General features: G+C 36.4%; 2 protein-coding genes across 2 annotated transcripts; both read right to left on the reverse strand.

Moving 5' to 3' along the window:
- Positions 1–3,796: 3,796 nt before the first annotated feature.
- On the reverse strand, positions 3,797–6,802 carry si:ch73-141c7.1 (coenzyme Q-binding protein COQ10 homolog, mitochondrial). Its single transcript, XM_051888464.1, has 5 exons — positions 6,563–6,802; positions 5,601–5,753; positions 5,310–5,502; positions 5,003–5,095; positions 3,797–4,341 (listed from the first exon to the last, which is right to left on the reverse strand). Exons 1-5 carry the CDS (start codon positions 6,658–6,660, stop codon positions 4,183–4,185), a joined length of 696 nt encoding a protein of 231 aa, XP_051744424.1. The 5' UTR covers positions 6,661–6,802; the 3' UTR covers positions 3,797–4,182.
- Positions 6,803–8,657: 1,855 nt separating this feature from the next.
- On the reverse strand, positions 8,658–15,373 carry hsd17b1 (hydroxysteroid (17-beta) dehydrogenase 1). Its single transcript, XM_051888465.1, has 6 exons — positions 13,891–15,373; positions 13,574–13,735; positions 13,230–13,409; positions 12,174–12,267; positions 11,851–12,031; positions 8,658–10,683 (listed from the first exon to the last, which is right to left on the reverse strand). The coding sequence occupies exons 1-6, from the start codon at positions 13,985–13,987 to the stop codon at positions 10,516–10,518; spliced, it is 882 nt and encodes a 293-aa protein (XP_051744425.1). The 5' UTR covers positions 13,988–15,373; the 3' UTR covers positions 8,658–10,515.
- Positions 15,374–16,598: the final 1,225 nt, after the last annotated feature.

Here is a 16,598-nt window from a genome sequence, read left to right on the forward strand (position 1 = left end):
TGTCAGGCATGCATACAAGCACGTGGGGGCCATACAACTACTGAGTACCATTTTGAGTTGCTGCAATGAAATTTCAGCAAAATGGACTAGCCTGCTGCATCATTTTTTCACTTTGATTTTCGGGGTGTCTTTGAATTCAGTCCTTTGTAGGTTGATAATTTTCATTTCCATCAAACAATGTGGCATCCTTTTATTCCTAACACATTACCCAGTCCATATCAGTATAGATATCCAGCATGATATTTTTCCCCATTGAGATCTGATGTGTTTTCAAAGTGTTCCTTTAATTTTTTTGAGCAGTGTATTTTTTGCTTATTGGTATGGTTGAATTAGATCATTGAAGGTCAGCAGCAAAGACATTGGTTAATAAAGTGAGATTAAATACATAAAGTATATTTGTGTATTTTAATATATTTAATTATTACAGGTTTCCGTAAATTTTTTTAAAAATTGCATGTCAGTGTTTTTATTCATTTTGAGGAATACTGAATGTTTTGGTGCAAGTGAGATGAGTAAATGCATGTTCACATTTAGTCTAGATCTACAATGACCATCATGTTTACACAGCGCACACAACATCTCTGCACTTTATTTCTCTCAACATGGGGACAGGAGAACTGTCAGTCAATAAATGTGAAAACAAAGTAACTTGCGTTACTTATTTGAAAAAATATCTTAGTTATTTTGTTGTAAATTGAAAAAGTAATGCTTTACTGTAAAGTTACTTTACTAGTTACTTAAAAAAAGTAATCTGATTACGTAACTAAAGTTACTTGTAATGCGTTACCCCCAACACTGGTTTCAGGAACATCGTACTAACCTTTAAATAACATTCTACTAACATTAAGGAAACTGGACATTTTTATGTTCTTGGAATGTTACAAATCAACATTCTAGAATGTTGAATTTTAAATCAAAATTAAGTTGAAAGAACATTTGAAGAACATCACTCATTTTAAAACACGTTCCTCTCAACGTCAAGAAAACTGGACATTTTTTACGTTCCCAGAACCAACACTGAATATTTGGAGAACGTTCTTAAAACAAAATTTTGTTATCTGCGTAGTACTGGTCTGTCTGCAAGCAAAACACTGTTTTAAGATGTATTATTTAATAATAATCAAACATAGATTTGCAATAAAACCTATCTGCATTGTTCTATATTCTGTACCTCTATGAAATGTAATACCAGTAAAGGTTTGTGTGCTGTATCGTGCAAGGTCAGGAGGGTGAATGTGTTCAAAGCCGAGTAGTAGGACGTGCAAACTGTGCATCTGTCCTTGCATGTCACAGTATCAGGGTACACCGCAGACCTGCTACTATCTAAGGCTGCTAGCGTGATGAGCACCCTAAATCTACCCCAGGACAATCCCAAAATAAGATCAGATACTGACCAAGAATAGATACTATGATTGCATATAGACACCTAGCATGCAAACTGAGCTGTGAGAAAGAGGATGCTAAGGTGTTGTGCCTGCAAACATATTGCTTCATCATCGTGTATGCAAAAATATATAAGTTGGGAATCCATAAAACAGGTTAAAAATCCCTATGTCGTATCTGAAATAAATGTTTAAGTATTTTTCTTAGGCCACCTTTAAAGGGTTAGTTCACCCAAAAATGAAAATAATTTATTACTCACCCTCATGTTGTTCTACAGCCGTAAGACCTTCGTTCATCTTCAGAACACAAATTCAGATATTGTTGATGAAATCTGATGGCTCAGTGAGGCCTCTATTGAGAGCAAAGCCATTCAAACTCTCAAGGAAACAGTTTGTGTGAGTTCAGTGGTTCTATCTTAATATTATAAAGCGACGAGAATACTTTTTGTGCGCCAAAAAACAAAACAAAATCAACAATATCTATATGGGCCGATTTCAAAACTCTGCTTCGAAGCTTTACGAATTGAATCAGTGAATTAGAGCGCCAAAGTCACGTGATTTCAGCAGTTCAGCCGTTTGATAGGAGATCCAAATCACTAATTCGAAACAGAAGATTCATAAAGCTCAGAAGCTTCATGAAGCAGTGTTTTGAAATCGGCCCATATAGATATTGTTGAAAAGTCGTTATTTTGTTTTTGTGGTGCACAAAAAGTATTCTCGTCGCTTTATAATATTAAGATAGAACCACTGAACTCCCATGAACTGTTTCAAATATGTTTTTAGTACCTTTATGGATCTTGAGAGTTTGAATGGCTTTGCTCTCAATGGAGGCCTCACTGAGCCATCGGATTTCATCAAAAATATCTTAATTTGTGTTCTGAAGATGAACGAAGGTCTTACAGGTGTGGAACGACATAAGAGTGAGTAATAAATTACATTATTTTCATTTTTGGGTGAACTAACCCTTTAAGCCAAACATTAGAATGACACACTCATAGGGTTCAAAAATCTGTTTTTTAAACTTGTACACAAGCTCTGATTAAGATATCTTGAAATAAATGTAAAGCATCCACAAGAATTCTATTAAATTGCACATTTTGGCTACGATGACACCTCAAATCATGAGGCGTGTTGAGGACTACTACGTACTACTACTTTTCTAACAGATTGAAAGTGAGAGAGGGTCCTGTAGTGACCCAAACCATATCTAGGGGCACAGAATATCATCATCATCATCATCATAAAGCTGCACTGGCCTTTTATAACACAACTTGACAAAATGATTGTGAAAAGAACCTTACATTTTCTTCAGAAAGTGTAAAAATCTAGTTTTAAATAACTGCTATGAAATGATATTTACATGGAAATGGGCGTTAACGCAGTCTGGAATGATTGAATATATCGGTCCCACTTTCACCACACAGAACCGGCAGTAAATACAGATAAACCTGCCCTGAACATGTCTTGATGATCTACAAGCTCGGCTATCATATGATTTAATTACACTGCAGTTTGCAAAACCCCTCTGAATAAATAGCAAAATAACATACAGCATGTGTTTGAGTTTCTTCTATAACTGGAATAAAATTCAGGTCAAATTAGAGATATAGACTGATTTATCTTCTAACTCAGGAGTTGCAGGGAACATCGAGAGCTATAGCTAGAAATGCATCACGAGTTGTGACGTTTGACAGTCAGATATATTGACAGAACAAAAAAATGACTAAATCTTGTGTGTTAGAAAACCTCTTTAAAGAAAATATTTTCACTCTAAAGGCAGTGCTATCAGCTCATCTGTGATTGGTCAACACACTGAAGAAACAGGAGGAAACTGGCTGTTTAGAAAGAAAGGGGTGTGGTCTCCGCTGGCAGCCGGGGTTTATGTAAGTGATCCTGAAATCATGTGAGTTTCTTGGAACATCATCAAGACTTCATACTGAAAGAGCATTTTGAACATGATACTGTGAGGCTCAGACACATAATGCTGACATAACGAGTAAAATAGTTGCACCTATCAGGCTCATTGAGTAGAAATGTATAGAGTATTGTTTCAGCTTAAGAGTTCAGCATATCGTGATTGTGGATAATATTGACGAAATATGGCAAGTGACATCACTTAATCAAAAGTAGGAACATGCCTTACACATGAACAGGAAGTGATGTATCATGTCTTTCGTATATGTACACAAACAATGTGTCCTACCATGTTACGACATTTTGTAAAGCAGGTCAAATATTGTTGGGTTAGAGTGAGAAAATTAGCTTTAAAACGAACCTACTAAAAAAATCAACTGTGCTGCCCATGTTAAACCCTTTTAAATTTAAATTTTAAGGTTTTTTTTTTAGGATTGAACTTTGGATGACTGTAGTGTTGTGTGTTACTGACAGCATATAAAAACATGAAGAAAACAGGATTAAGAAAATATATTGTTTTTATTACAAGTCTGGAAAAAGTGCACTGAATAATAATTTAGAGCTGATTTTTTTCTCTTTGGTCAACCATGTGAACATAATGATCATAAATATGAAAAAGCATCCTTCCTCAACACTTTTTACTGCAATCATCTTCCTCTTTCACTCCACAGATATAAATTATACACACACGCTCATCTCAATAAATTATAACTCTTATGGTTTAAATAAATAGACTTTCCAAACACATGTTGCTTTTTTCATCAAAATTTGTGCTGGCAATAACAGTCCAAAATCCATCAAACTGGATTAAAAAGAGGAGCAGTTCTTCTCCAGAACTGATACAATGAATGTTGTTGTAATGTAACTCCTTGTGTCCGTTGTGTTCTCAGGTTGCTCTTCTGAGTGAAGTCTGCTGTCGATGGATGCCGGTGCTGTAAAGTTTGTTTGCTCGTGTCTCAAAGGCGTTGACCATCTGTTTGACCACCTCGTCGAAAAATATTGTCGCTAATTGTGAGTGGAGCAGAGATTTGAACTCAAATGACACCTAGAGAGGGGAACAAAGGTTTAAGGGTAAAATTAGCCCAATTTTAACGAAAAAGCGACAATATGTAATTCTATAATTTGAAATAGCATGCTTTTTTATTTACTTTATTCAACAAGGGATTTGTACTAGTGTCATTGAGATATTTTGAATTAGTTTTTAACTTTATATATTCCATTTTCATTTTTTAGGTTATGTTTTAGTAATTTTTGTTTTATTTTGTTTTATTTAGTAAGTAGTAAGTTTTTTTTTTTATGGTTTTATTTTTTATTTAACAACTATATTAATCTTGGTTTGTACTGATGCTAACATTCATTCATTCTGATTCTTCTTCAATGGGTCATTTAATCTCCCAAATCCCTGTCGCCTTCCTGTGATGTCCATTGCACCATGTCTAATCTGGTGACATTTAGGTCGTAGAATTCCCTCCAGCACTGAAGTGGTTATCATGCCTGTCTTCGTTACTGGCTATTTAAGGAGAAACGGAAAGGCAACCCACATGTGGTAAAAATAGCCACTAATCTGGTCTAATACCTCTGCTCACTTTGAACAGGAATTATGGGATTAACCCACCAAAGAGGAGGCACAGCAGTAAAGGAAGTGTCAAACTGATTGTAAAAGTGTGTGTCTGGGTAAGTGCGTGTCTCTGTATATGCCTACTTACAAAGAACTCCACATTGCACTGGCCTGCAGCTCCAGGAGTGAATCGCCACAGTGTCTCAAGGTGATTGAAGAGCGTTCCGTCTGTACACACCGCCTGAAACACATGCACATACTTCAGACAGACGGCCACAGACAGCTTACTTGGCCAATATGTAAGCTGATCCTATGATGCATGGACATGTTGAGGGCTTAACAAACATCAGATTTACCCTTGTTAAATGAGGACCACTTAATCTATTCTTGTTAAAACAAGAATAATGTCTTCCATTCACAATTAAAACGGCTTTATAATTTCTAAATAGACTCACTCGGACTTGGTGGTTCGGGATGACTGTGACCTCAGAGGTGTAGCGTTCGACGATCGGGGGGAACCCGATTTCAAGTTGAGCTTGCATGTCCCCGTTCCGCCCCCTCGTGACCTTTGACTTCTTGCACCAAGGCACAAACTGCTGGTACTGGTCCACATTGGCAACAACGTTGTACATCTGCTCGGGTGAGTAACTGGTGGGAAAATGAACTTGTGTTACCAAAGATATTGTTAAATTAGAATACATTTGGATTAAAAGTGAAGATTTTATTTGACAGTGGTGTGTACATACCCAATGCTTCGGCTCTCTAAGTACTCCATTCGCCGTGATATGAGGGGGGCTGATAAGTTAATGAAGCTCCGGGCGGGCACCACTTGAGAAGATGCTGAAGGAGGAGGTAAACTCACCCGCCTTGTTGCTAAGATGCCACATGAGCTCAAATGTCTACAGAAGAAACAAAAGTGTATGTCTACACTTAAGAAAAGCAGAATACATTATCATATGTGTATAAAGGTTTGCACCATGCAACTTGCATGTTGACAGGTTTGTTCACTACAAATACGATGTGACGCAGAGTTTTTAGAAATTCCTGTGTTGACCCTGTAAAATGACGTACATTCTAGTAAACAGTAAAGAGCAGCCGATCGATACTTGACAGTTGTATCATGGCACCTGGCCAGCAGCGCGCAGCTGCGCACTGGTACTGCATTATTCAAACGCTTTCAGGAATTTTTGTTAAATCTAAAAAAAAAAAAAATAATAATCTTCAGATCTTTCAAAAGAAAAATGAATATACTGAATGAAAGCTTTATGCTATAGTTACGATAGAAATGCTATAGTTTTTTCTTCTGGTACTCTTGGTACTTTTCAATCAGCTCTTTCAGTTTCACCGTCTCGTGACTTCTCACTCCCCTGTGAGTTATTTTACACCAGCGCTGGCTGCTCTTCTGCTTTGTTCCACACAATTCACAACTACTTGCAATATAGTCGAACAATCCAACAGGTTTTCACCACGGCAACCATTTTAAATAAACACTAGACGCGTATTTATTTGCAACTGTTAAACTAAATTGCAACAAACCAAAAGGATCTGTTTTCTGAACTAGTTACAGTACGCATTCATCAGTTTTTTTTAGGTGTAAATAAATAATTGCATTTTTTTCTTCTAATGATTGATACACAAAGATGTGTTTTTAAATAAACAGCTTTAACATTGCAGTAAGTATAGTACAGGTTGAGTGATGCGCTTTTACCTGATGGTGCAGTTGGAGTTTCTCCTCATGACATCGCACGACTGTCTTTCCGACATCTCCAGAGCTCGGAGTACAAGCGAAGTGGCCTTCTTTGCCATTTGAGCTATTCGAAGCTTACGAGATCACTGAAACTATTCCAAATGTGCCCTTTCGCGATGATAACTGAGTCAGTGTCCGTAATAACCGGCGGCTCCGCTGTAAGTGGACGATAGTGGAGTGCGTTACTATTAAGGGCAGAGCTGTAGTGACGCAGTGAGAGGGGAGGAGCTGAAAACCGGCTCCCGCAGGTGCTTAGGCGATTATAAAGTCATTCACCTTCAGGGGTTTCACTTTGGCGAGTCCACTGTCTGGAACAAGAAAAATGTGCTTCAGGACAGTGGTTCTCAACCTTTTTGACTCCAAAGGCTGTTCACAAAAATATTCGCTCCTGTGACTTTCTCAGTTGTTTGTGATTTACTAGATGAAGATGTTTAAACATTAAGATTTTGCTCTACAATTTCTACACAATATTTTAGAGCTTAGCATAACTAGAAAAATGTATATTAATGTATATAGAGTACCTCAGGGATGACGTGTTTTTGTAGGCCAACCCGGAAGTTAGCGGCGCACGGGTTCCCTCGATCGAAAGCCTATGCGTTTTTCCCATAGACTTTTGGAAAATTGCAAAAAATAAGCTCTGTGTTTAACAAAGGGTTATGATATTTACACGTTTTGTCTATCAAGATAATCTTTACAAGTTAACACAACATTTATACATTTTGAAGCCTAAATAAAGTCGTCAGATATAAAAAGCTAACAGTAGACTACAGCACACCATGGTCGCGGATCAACGTCACCACCACCAAGCTTCCTCAAATTTTATTTAGAAAACAACTTTATTTAAAAACATGCTCGCTGATTATTATCTGCGCTGTGTATAAATACTTATCCACTTTTTCATGAGAAATGCTGTCCAAATGTCCTGTTTGTCATGATGACGTTTAAAGTCCCCGCCAAAGGAAGTAGTCCCTTTTAGCAATTTGTTAGCAACCGCCGTTTTTAAGACACAATAAAGGTTTAAAAAATCACAAGCGTGTTATAACTGGTGTGTTTTATGTCATAGATCAAAACGTGAAAATATTTAGAGGCTTTGTTAACCACAGACCTTATTTCAGGCGATTTAGCAAAAACCCATTCAAAAAACCCATTGACTTCGGGGCGATGGAATCGGAAGTCCTAAAATGCTAACTCGCTTCCGGGTTTTGCCTACAAAAACACGTCATCCCTGAGGTACTCTATTATACTACGGGGCTGTTGAATGCTCGAATCTGATTGGTTGACCAACGTTCTAAAGTGTGCAATTATTTTCAGGGAAACGCACAGCTAAAGTAGTTCTAGGCAGGTCTTGACCGCATTACAGTACCATATCACTTCGCCAAATGATTTCAGTTATTTTAATAGGTCCTACAGCCTACAACCGCAAAAGAAAGAAAACCCACAACGACACCGACCAAGCAAATAAATATAGTAAACAATAGGATAAAATCGACAAATTATTGTCATGGTTTTTGCCACAAAATACGTTTTATTGTGTCCTGAAAGCGCACACTCTCTCTCTCTCAAACATACACACGAACACACACTTGTATAGAAACGTTTTGTCAGCGCTGCTCTGATGAATTAATCAGTAAAATAGTTTAGCAACTTAAAAGATACATGACTCACCAGCGAGGTAATAACTGTGCGGTTCTTGAGATAAACTTATAGTTTCGCTATTAGTCGAGACACTGCTGCCGTTAGAGACGCACATACTCAAGTAGGCTAATTCACATATGCCTATTCTCTCTCTTTCTCAACTGCGTTAATAACTGTATCAACGGTATTATTCTGCTATCACACACAATGTTTTAACAGTGTTTTAAGGACAAAAACCTGACAAATGTCTTGAAATACAACACCGGAACAGTGTCTTGAGGTGTGGTAACCGAAGCGGAATAATTGACGACGGGCCGTTGATTTCGTAGAAAATAATGCACACCCGCTTCGCATCGTGGCAGCATTACCACCTCGGGTGTGCATTATTTTCTAAGAAATCAACGGCCCATTGTCAATTATTCCTTACTTATTGTATATTGCGTATTACACTGTTAAAAATTAAACTCGTACAGTAGTAGGCTACAGGTTTTCCAAGAAAGACCATAGTGGAACCCAGATCTTGACAGAGTGAACTACATTTTTTCTCTTTCAAGAAGCCCTTTCACTTCGATATATGTCACAATATGGAAGAAAAGGCAATCACAGTTTCCATTTCATGCTGAAGTCATCTTGAGGCCTCCTGTTTGAGAATCACTGCTTAATGATGAGCAGAGATCCAAAATGGGATCCTACAACAACAGTTTCCTTTCTACAGAATTGCTTATGCTGCATTTAATAGCTAAATACTTGAAAAAATATGATTTGCCCTGAATATTAAATTTAATTATCTTTGTGTGTGTGTGTGTGTGTGTGTTATTTGCCATCACAAATATTTTATTTTGGAGAATATTGGCTATAACCTGTCATGAACAGAGGCAACAGGATCTACACGACTGGAGGGGAGGAATAATGCGCTTCTCCCTGAGCCTGACCCAACATGTCATTAACCCATAAAGATGAACAGGAATAATGCAGATAAGGCAGTCACTGCCGTTGGAATTAAGGTAACGTCACAGAAAGGCTTAAATGTTAACTTTTCAGTCAGTACAGGATTGCAAAGTGCAGCTTATTTATGTTGTGTAATAACTAGAACATCAGCCGTGACATTACAGGAATGGTCTTGATGTAGAAAATTTGCTCTCTCCGAGATCAGATCAGAGTCCACAATTTCAGGTGAGTTGGCACTGTGGTGCACACGGCAAACACATTTATAGTCAATGATACACCTGTACTTTATCAGCCTATAGTGCCTCATGCTCAAGATCAAACACAGTTGCTAAAATGGCCCAGTTACTAAAATTATTTCACAGGGTCAGATATCAGTCTCATTTTCTTGCAAGGACAAGAAAGTTCAACGTATTCTGTTGGTATTATTCCACTTATTGAAACTGAAATATATAATAACCTTAAACAAAATGGTTAACCCTTTGATTTATTTCAAACCTGTGAACTAGTCATGCATTGCAATGGCTGATCCTTGCAAGTGGCTTAAGTTGGTTATGTGACTGTCCCATCAAAACCGATCTCTTGTGTTAGATCTAATCCCATTCTAAAGTCCCTTATCAGAGTCCCTAAGGAAGACCGGATATAGTCAGGACACTGTGGCACGCAAATTAGTACGTCAGTGTGTGCATATTATTGCACCTTATCAATGTACAATCTCATCTTCCTTCTAGGGCAAAGGAAAGGTAATTTCCTAATAAAAAGTATTACACAACGTTTTCATAACTGACTTAGCTTAGGTTAAGGCTCTATTTTATATGCTATATAATATGCTATAGATCTAAAAAATATCACAGTGAAGGTGTAAGACTTCGGTGAGCCTGTGATATGTTGGGCATCAGTGACATCTGCATGTGATGATCAAGTTCACAGTGTCCTTGAATGATACGCTCACAATCTAGAGTAAAATAATGACCTTGCACAGACTTAGTGTGCTCTACCCTCACTGTTCTCCGATTCTAGTAAACAAATTAAGAAAAATGTGAAACACTGAAGGTTTTAGGTGAGAGGGACGAACAGTGCTGAACTCTGTACAGAATTTCAACTCAAGGACTGAGGCATAGGGAAGAACACAGACTAGTAGACAAAATACCCAAAGCTTTTATTTTTACTGGCTCTGTTGTACAAATCACAGTTCTTCAGAGTACTGTATGTTAGTGATTGTAGCATTAAGTGCCAGCAGAAACACTTCAGTTTTAGCTGAATGCTTAATATGTCAAAACTTTTAATTAGTAAATGTACTGTTTTCCATAAGACTCTTACAGGATGTCTTAGCATTATATCTGTGGGTCTGTATTGGGTGCAGAGAAGATGAGTTTGCTCATTGCTCGGATGTACTGAGAGCCATCCATGGAGGTGATTTTCAGGCTGCTCATGGGTAGCAGGGCTCTGTTAGTGTAATATCTGAGGAATGGAGCCGGTGCTTCAATCGCCTCCAGATATACCTAAAAGTAGAGATAAGAGCAAAGTGGAATTTGTTCAAATGGTCACAGCAACATATTTGGTATAGAATAACAATGGGTAAATAGCTAATATATAGGTGAAAATGGGGGAAGATGCTCCCCTTAAGAACAATGTGCATTTACTTTTAAACTGCAACATATTTAGATATAATTTTAGCATGTACAGACTGATGATGCATCAGCCAATGTGTGATTATAAATGGAAACTATTTAGTTATTGAAACTGTTATGTTAAAATGTAAAATGAATCAAAAAGGCCTCTACTGGGGAAATATATATGACCTGGACCACAAAACTAGTCTTAAGTTGCACGGGTATATTAGCAATAGCCAACAATACATTGTATGGGTCCAAATTATGGATTTTTCTTTAATGCCAAAAATCTTTAGGATCAGGAAGATATTTTGTAAATTTCCTACCATAAATATATTAAAAAAAAATATTTTTGTGAGTGGATATGCATTGCTAAGGACTTAATTTGGACAACTTTAAAGGTGATTTTCTCAATATTTTGATTTTTTTGCACTCTCAGATTCTAGATTTTTAAATAGTTGTAAGTTGTATCTCGGCTAAATATTGTCCTATCCTAACAAACCATACATCAAAGGAAAGTTTATTTATTAAAAAAAAAATAACCTTATGGTTTTGTGGTCCAGGGTCATATATATATATATATATATATATATATATACAAATGTTGATATTATATTTCATTAACAAAAAATAACAAAATCTTTTATATTCCGCATAATACAATGTCACAGATCACTATTTTCCAGAGACACAAAATTAGATCAATTAACCTTAAAACTGTTTAGCAGACTAAATCTCAATTATGTTGATATTCAGATGAAATAATAATGTGCGAGTAAAAATGGCCTCATAGGACTTTAGTATTATATTTACCTTATTATATTACTTTAATGATATTATTGTTGAATTTTTGGTCATATTGCTAGACCAATTGATTGTACATTACAATTCAAGTTGTAAAATAATATTCAGGTAAGATTTTAAAAATAATTTAATCTCAAATCTTTATTTATTAATTTAGCTGTGCATCTGATCACCCTGTCGGGTTTTGCCTGTCTAAATCAGGCACTCTCCTTCACCCTCACTCAGAGGGCGGCGGCTTGCTGGATGTAGCACCTGTATAATGTCATCAGTGTCCTGAGCTGCATTCTGGAACACAGACTGGCAGTGCTGCAGGTACTGATCATACAGGCTGCGCGTGTGTGCGTCAACCTCCAGCGCCTCATCGCTGGGCTCAGTCCTCTTTAGGTTCATCATGAAGTCTGTGTTGACTGGTCCACATTCAATCAGGCTCACACTGCAGCATGGGAGATGGAATGTTTAGATGGACTTAGGAAATTGTATGAGTGCCTAAGCAATTTATCCGAATTACATTTAATAGGCAAAAAGGTTCTGTTTGGATATACAAACATGAAGCTGTTCACTCATATGATACTCACTGAATATTAAAGTGCTGGAGTAGAATAGCCAGGCTCTCACAAGCGCCCTCTACTGCAAATTTGCTAGCACAGTAGACCTCATTGAATGGTAAACCTGAGTTTCAGACAGAGAACATACATACATACAGTTATTTATTTATTTAACCCCATCGGCAAGTTCTAGGGTTTTATTTCTTGTTGCAAGAAAAAATCTTACAGGATTTACTGAGGTTTAAGCTTAAAGGGTTAGTTCACCCCAAAATGAAAATTCTGTCATTAATCACTCACCCTCATGTCGTTCCACACCCGTAAGACCTTCGTTCATCTTAATATTAAGGTTGAACCACTGTACTTACATGAACAGTTTTAAATATGTCTTTAGTAGCTTTTCGGGGCGTTTGAAAATCTAAATTATCTTGCTGGCAATGCAGGCCTCACTGAGCCTTCGGATTTTATCAAAAATATCTTAATTTGTGTTCTGAAGATGAGCAAAGGTTTTAACAGGTGTGGAACGACATGAGGGTGAGTAATTAATGACAGAATTTTCGTTTTGGGGTGAACTAACCCTTTAAGACAAGAAAAAAGCGTTTTGCCAAAGATGTAAGAAAAATAAACACTTCAAGAGAGATTCTCTCAAAATAAGTGTTATTTTTTCTCTATTGGCTTGCTCAAGCTGGGGTTTAAAAGACAATTAATATTCAGTAATATCGATTCAACTGTACTGACAAAGTCAGATGAGAACAAAATTTGAACTGAATTGAGCTGGATAATGACACTAACTTTGCAACATTGATTCTGTTATTGAACTGATAATGACACTATTGTCTTCTGTAGAGCTGCTTTATATATCTGAATTGAACTTGTTTCATAAGTGATGAATTCTCCAACATTTAACAAAGCAGCTTCAAAGTAATAAACAGGAAAATAGTCTTCTGTATTATATAAAATGCTATATAAACGTGGCAAATTGACGTTTTTCAGAAATGGAAAAAGACAGAAATACTGATTAAGAAAATAATTTTTGCAATTTGTTGCTTTGCTTGAAAAATCTCACTTTCTCTCTCCATCCACACTCACCCTGTAGTCCTCCCATGCTGCCGGTCACAAGGATTCGTCCGTGTCTCTTTCTCTTCATGTCCGGTAGAAAGGTCTGTATGGTGCGAAGTGTGCCCAGCAGATTGACGTCCAGGATCCCACGTATAGTGTCCATTGAGTGAGCTTCCAGAGGGCCCATCAGACCTACACCTGCATTACAAACTAACACAAAGATATCAGGAGGGAATCAATGAAATAAATATGGGGTTTTTATAAACCATGTAAGCGCAGTGAATTTGAAGGATGCCTGTTCATGTGGGCTTTTAACCTCGTCTTTATACATACCTTTTCCCTTTGAAAGAGCATAATATCTTATTTTCTCTTACCCAATATGTCAATTCTGCCCTCTGTAACATTTCTTTTGGCATCAAGTATAGACTGCTGGTCTGTCACATCCATCTGTAGTATGGCCATAGTGTCTTTATGCAGTCCTCTCACACTCTCCAACAGCCGTTGCTTCTTGTCCAGATTCCTCATGGTCGCATAGACTAAACAACATCGATAACCACTCATACTTTTAAACAATGACTGTAACTATATAAAGCACACTTTTCACTAACATTAACTGTAATTTTTAGACATACATGTCAGCATAAACTCTAAAAAGAACCACAGAAATGCATTGTTTCCTTACATCAGTTACCTTTGTAGGCTTTTGACGGATTTGATGCGAGATGCACAGCAAGGCTGAGCCCAATCCCTGAAGAACATCCAGTAATGAGAACAACTTTCTGCTCCATTTGTGCAATAAAACATCAGTCCGCAACACCAAAGAGACGAGCGCTGCATTTGAAGTGGTCCGTCTAACTGCTGTGTCTCTGATTCAGATGTTTTAGCTTTCTCCGCTATCACAAGGCCAGCTTGGTGTAAACATTCTGGTTTCACACTTTTTTTTTTTTCGCTCAGCAGGTGCGACTTCGAACTGACACATGCCGTACATGTTAGCAGCTGTGGTAAATATTAAACTAACATGAGTAAATGAAATATTCATTTAATATTCACTTTTTTTGAGAATGTTACAATTATGATGGGGAAAAATGAATAATTTATAGATCTTATAGGTTTTCAATCATATGCTTTTAAAAAAGAAATACTTAAAAAGCTCATTAGACATTCATTTTTAGGTGTTAAGTGAATGGAAATGCTCACTGTCAGGGTCAACAACATCCTTAGGCCTAAACCCTTTTCCCATTCTGCTCCAAAAATGTTTTAGTAATAGCCAAATCAGTATTTTCTTTTTTCAGTTATTTAAATCAAATAAATGAATATTTACATGGAAATCATATGGTGATTTATCATATGGAAATCATGAGCTAAAGGTAGAGTTGTATAATATCTAGGAAATGCAGTTATCTCCTTGTTTATGTAGATGCCTTTTTGTTATACTTGTATTGAATCTAATGCCTTGTAGTGTTATTTATTTTGTTTCTAAGAAATGCCTTATACTGTATTGGCAGAAATGTACAGTAATTGTTAATTAAGTATGTGTGTTTGCTTACCCATGAGAAGGAGGAACAGAAGTGTGTGTGCTCAAAGACAAATAACTGTGGTTCCACTCCTAGAACCTAAAAAGGAAATCAACCATCTTGGTTGAGATTACTGGAGTTCAAGGACATGAAAAGGCGGACCGCTTGCACCTGTGAGGCTTTGAGAAGGATCTGGGAAATTTTGGGAAAGTTACAACTTACGTCAGTCAAGAAGATGATCTAACGTCTGTGATTAAACAGCAGGAGTATAAAAGACTGATGAGTTGATTGCCTCTTTGGATACTGATATGTCAGTACCCCCGACGCCTAGAAGCCCAGAGCTGACTACACCTTTGATTCAAAGCATGATTATTGTATCTTATACTTTAATGATAAGGTTTTATTTGCCTTTACATTTTTGTACATTTTTAGAAACCAATTAAAAGACATTTAATTGATTACAAAAACTGCCTACTGAGGCTTGATTTATAGCGTTTTAAGACTTTGAACAAGAACATACCACAGAGAAGTCTTCTGACCAAATTGTAAGTAATTTAAAATGCTTAGAATTTATGCCAGACGACTTTATCTAACCTGAGAATAATAAATAATACGGTTAAAGTTGTTAAGATCAATGTACACACTGTAAAACAATATAAAAGACATGTTAACAACGCTGTAAAAATGAATTCTCAAAATTGGTAATAAAACAGATTATTGATTTACAAGAAAAAAAATGTTCAGTCTATCTACTTCATATTTTCACATTTAATTTAATGTTACTTGCTGTTTTTCTGTAATTGTGAAATTTGCTAACATTTCTGAGTGAAAATTGTTTTTACACCAATTTTTTTCAATGAGTTTCTTTTTAACTGAGAGCTGTTGATTGAGTGTTGACATCTGTGTGTCTGACTGTGCTGCATGATATTGTCATACTTGTCAGTGAAAATATCTACTCACCTGTGCTATATTTTATCTCAATAATCCCTCTTAAGAGGGATAATTATCATTAAAAAAAATCCACATTCTGCTCTGACTTTAGATTAATATTTTCATTAACATGATCTGTCTCGCAGTCTGTAACAAGGTGAGATTTGATACTTTTTACCACTTCATCCAACACCTCAAAAAAGGCCCAAGTTATCTGAACACACAATACATTTCTTTTTTTATTTCTTCATTCTACCTTCATAATACAATAAAACAAAACACCAAGCTCAGCAAACATTTGAAATCTGTCAAGGAACAGTTGCACCTTAAAAAGTAGAATGAACTGTCAAAATGAGTATCGTCAAGTTACAAAGATGAACAAAATAAGTCAGCTGAACTTGTATTAATAAATTAAGTGTGCATCATCTTTTATATTATCATTTCATATTGTTGCAAATGTTTGTGAATAATAAAAAATATTGAGCTCAGTACACATTTTAACTGCTATAACTGAAAAAAGAAACCACATGACCAGACCTTCTGAATGAGAACACGTTTCATATTTATTTAAAAAAAAACTTGAACAATGTTCATTATCCATAAACAATCATCATGTTTGTATTTACATCATTACAGTATATACAAATTGAGTAAATAAATTACAGTGGTTTATGGTTAATAAAACAGGACTATTAGGGCAGCAATGTCATTAAAAAGATCCTTGCTCAAAGTTAAGTGAGTTCTAAATGACAAGTGACATGTTAGTCCATAAATTTAAATCCAAGACTTCAATTGGTCTTTATACACAGTCTGACAAGTCCATAATAACATGGATACTGCATGGATACAACTCTTGTTTGAGAATGCCACCTACTGGTCTATTTATTTGAAGAAATATAAGGTAACTGTTTAGATTTAGTTTTAGATTGCATAAAAAACCCCAACAACTACACAA

The sequence above is a fragment of the Ctenopharyngodon idella genome, chromosome 3 (assembly GCF_019924925.1).
Source record: "Ctenopharyngodon idella isolate HZGC_01 chromosome 3, HZGC01, whole genome shotgun sequence".
Classification (NCBI taxonomy): domain Eukaryota; kingdom Metazoa; phylum Chordata; class Actinopteri; order Cypriniformes; family Xenocyprididae; genus Ctenopharyngodon; species Ctenopharyngodon idella.

Excerpts from the sequence above, each read along its gene's own strand:
- si:ch73-141c7.1 (XM_051888464.1), bottom strand. The coding sequence starts at position 6,660 with ATGGCAAAGAAGGCCACTTCGCTTGTACTCCGAGCTCTGGAGATGTCG. Across the intron at positions 5,503-5,600 it reads TTAGAGAGCCGAAGCATTGG|TTACTCACCCGAGCAGATGT; the intron begins GTATGTACACAC and ends TTTTCCCACCAG. Across the intron at positions 4,342-5,002 it reads AGTGCAATGTGGAGTTCTTT|GTGTCATTTGAGTTCAAATC; the intron begins GTAAGTAGGCAT and ends TCCCCTCTCTAG.
- hsd17b1 (XM_051888465.1), bottom strand. The coding sequence starts at position 13,987 with ATGGAGCAGAAAGTTGTTCTCATTACTGGATGTTCTTCAGGGATTGGG. Across the intron at positions 13,736-13,890 it reads TCCGTCAAAAGCCTACAAAG|TCTATGCGACCATGAGGAAT; the intron begins GTAACTGATGTA and ends GATGTTGTTTAG. Across the intron at positions 12,032-12,173 it reads CTCCAGCACTTTAATATTCA|TGTGAGCCTGATTGAATGTG; the intron begins GTGAGTATCATA and ends CCCATGCTGCAG.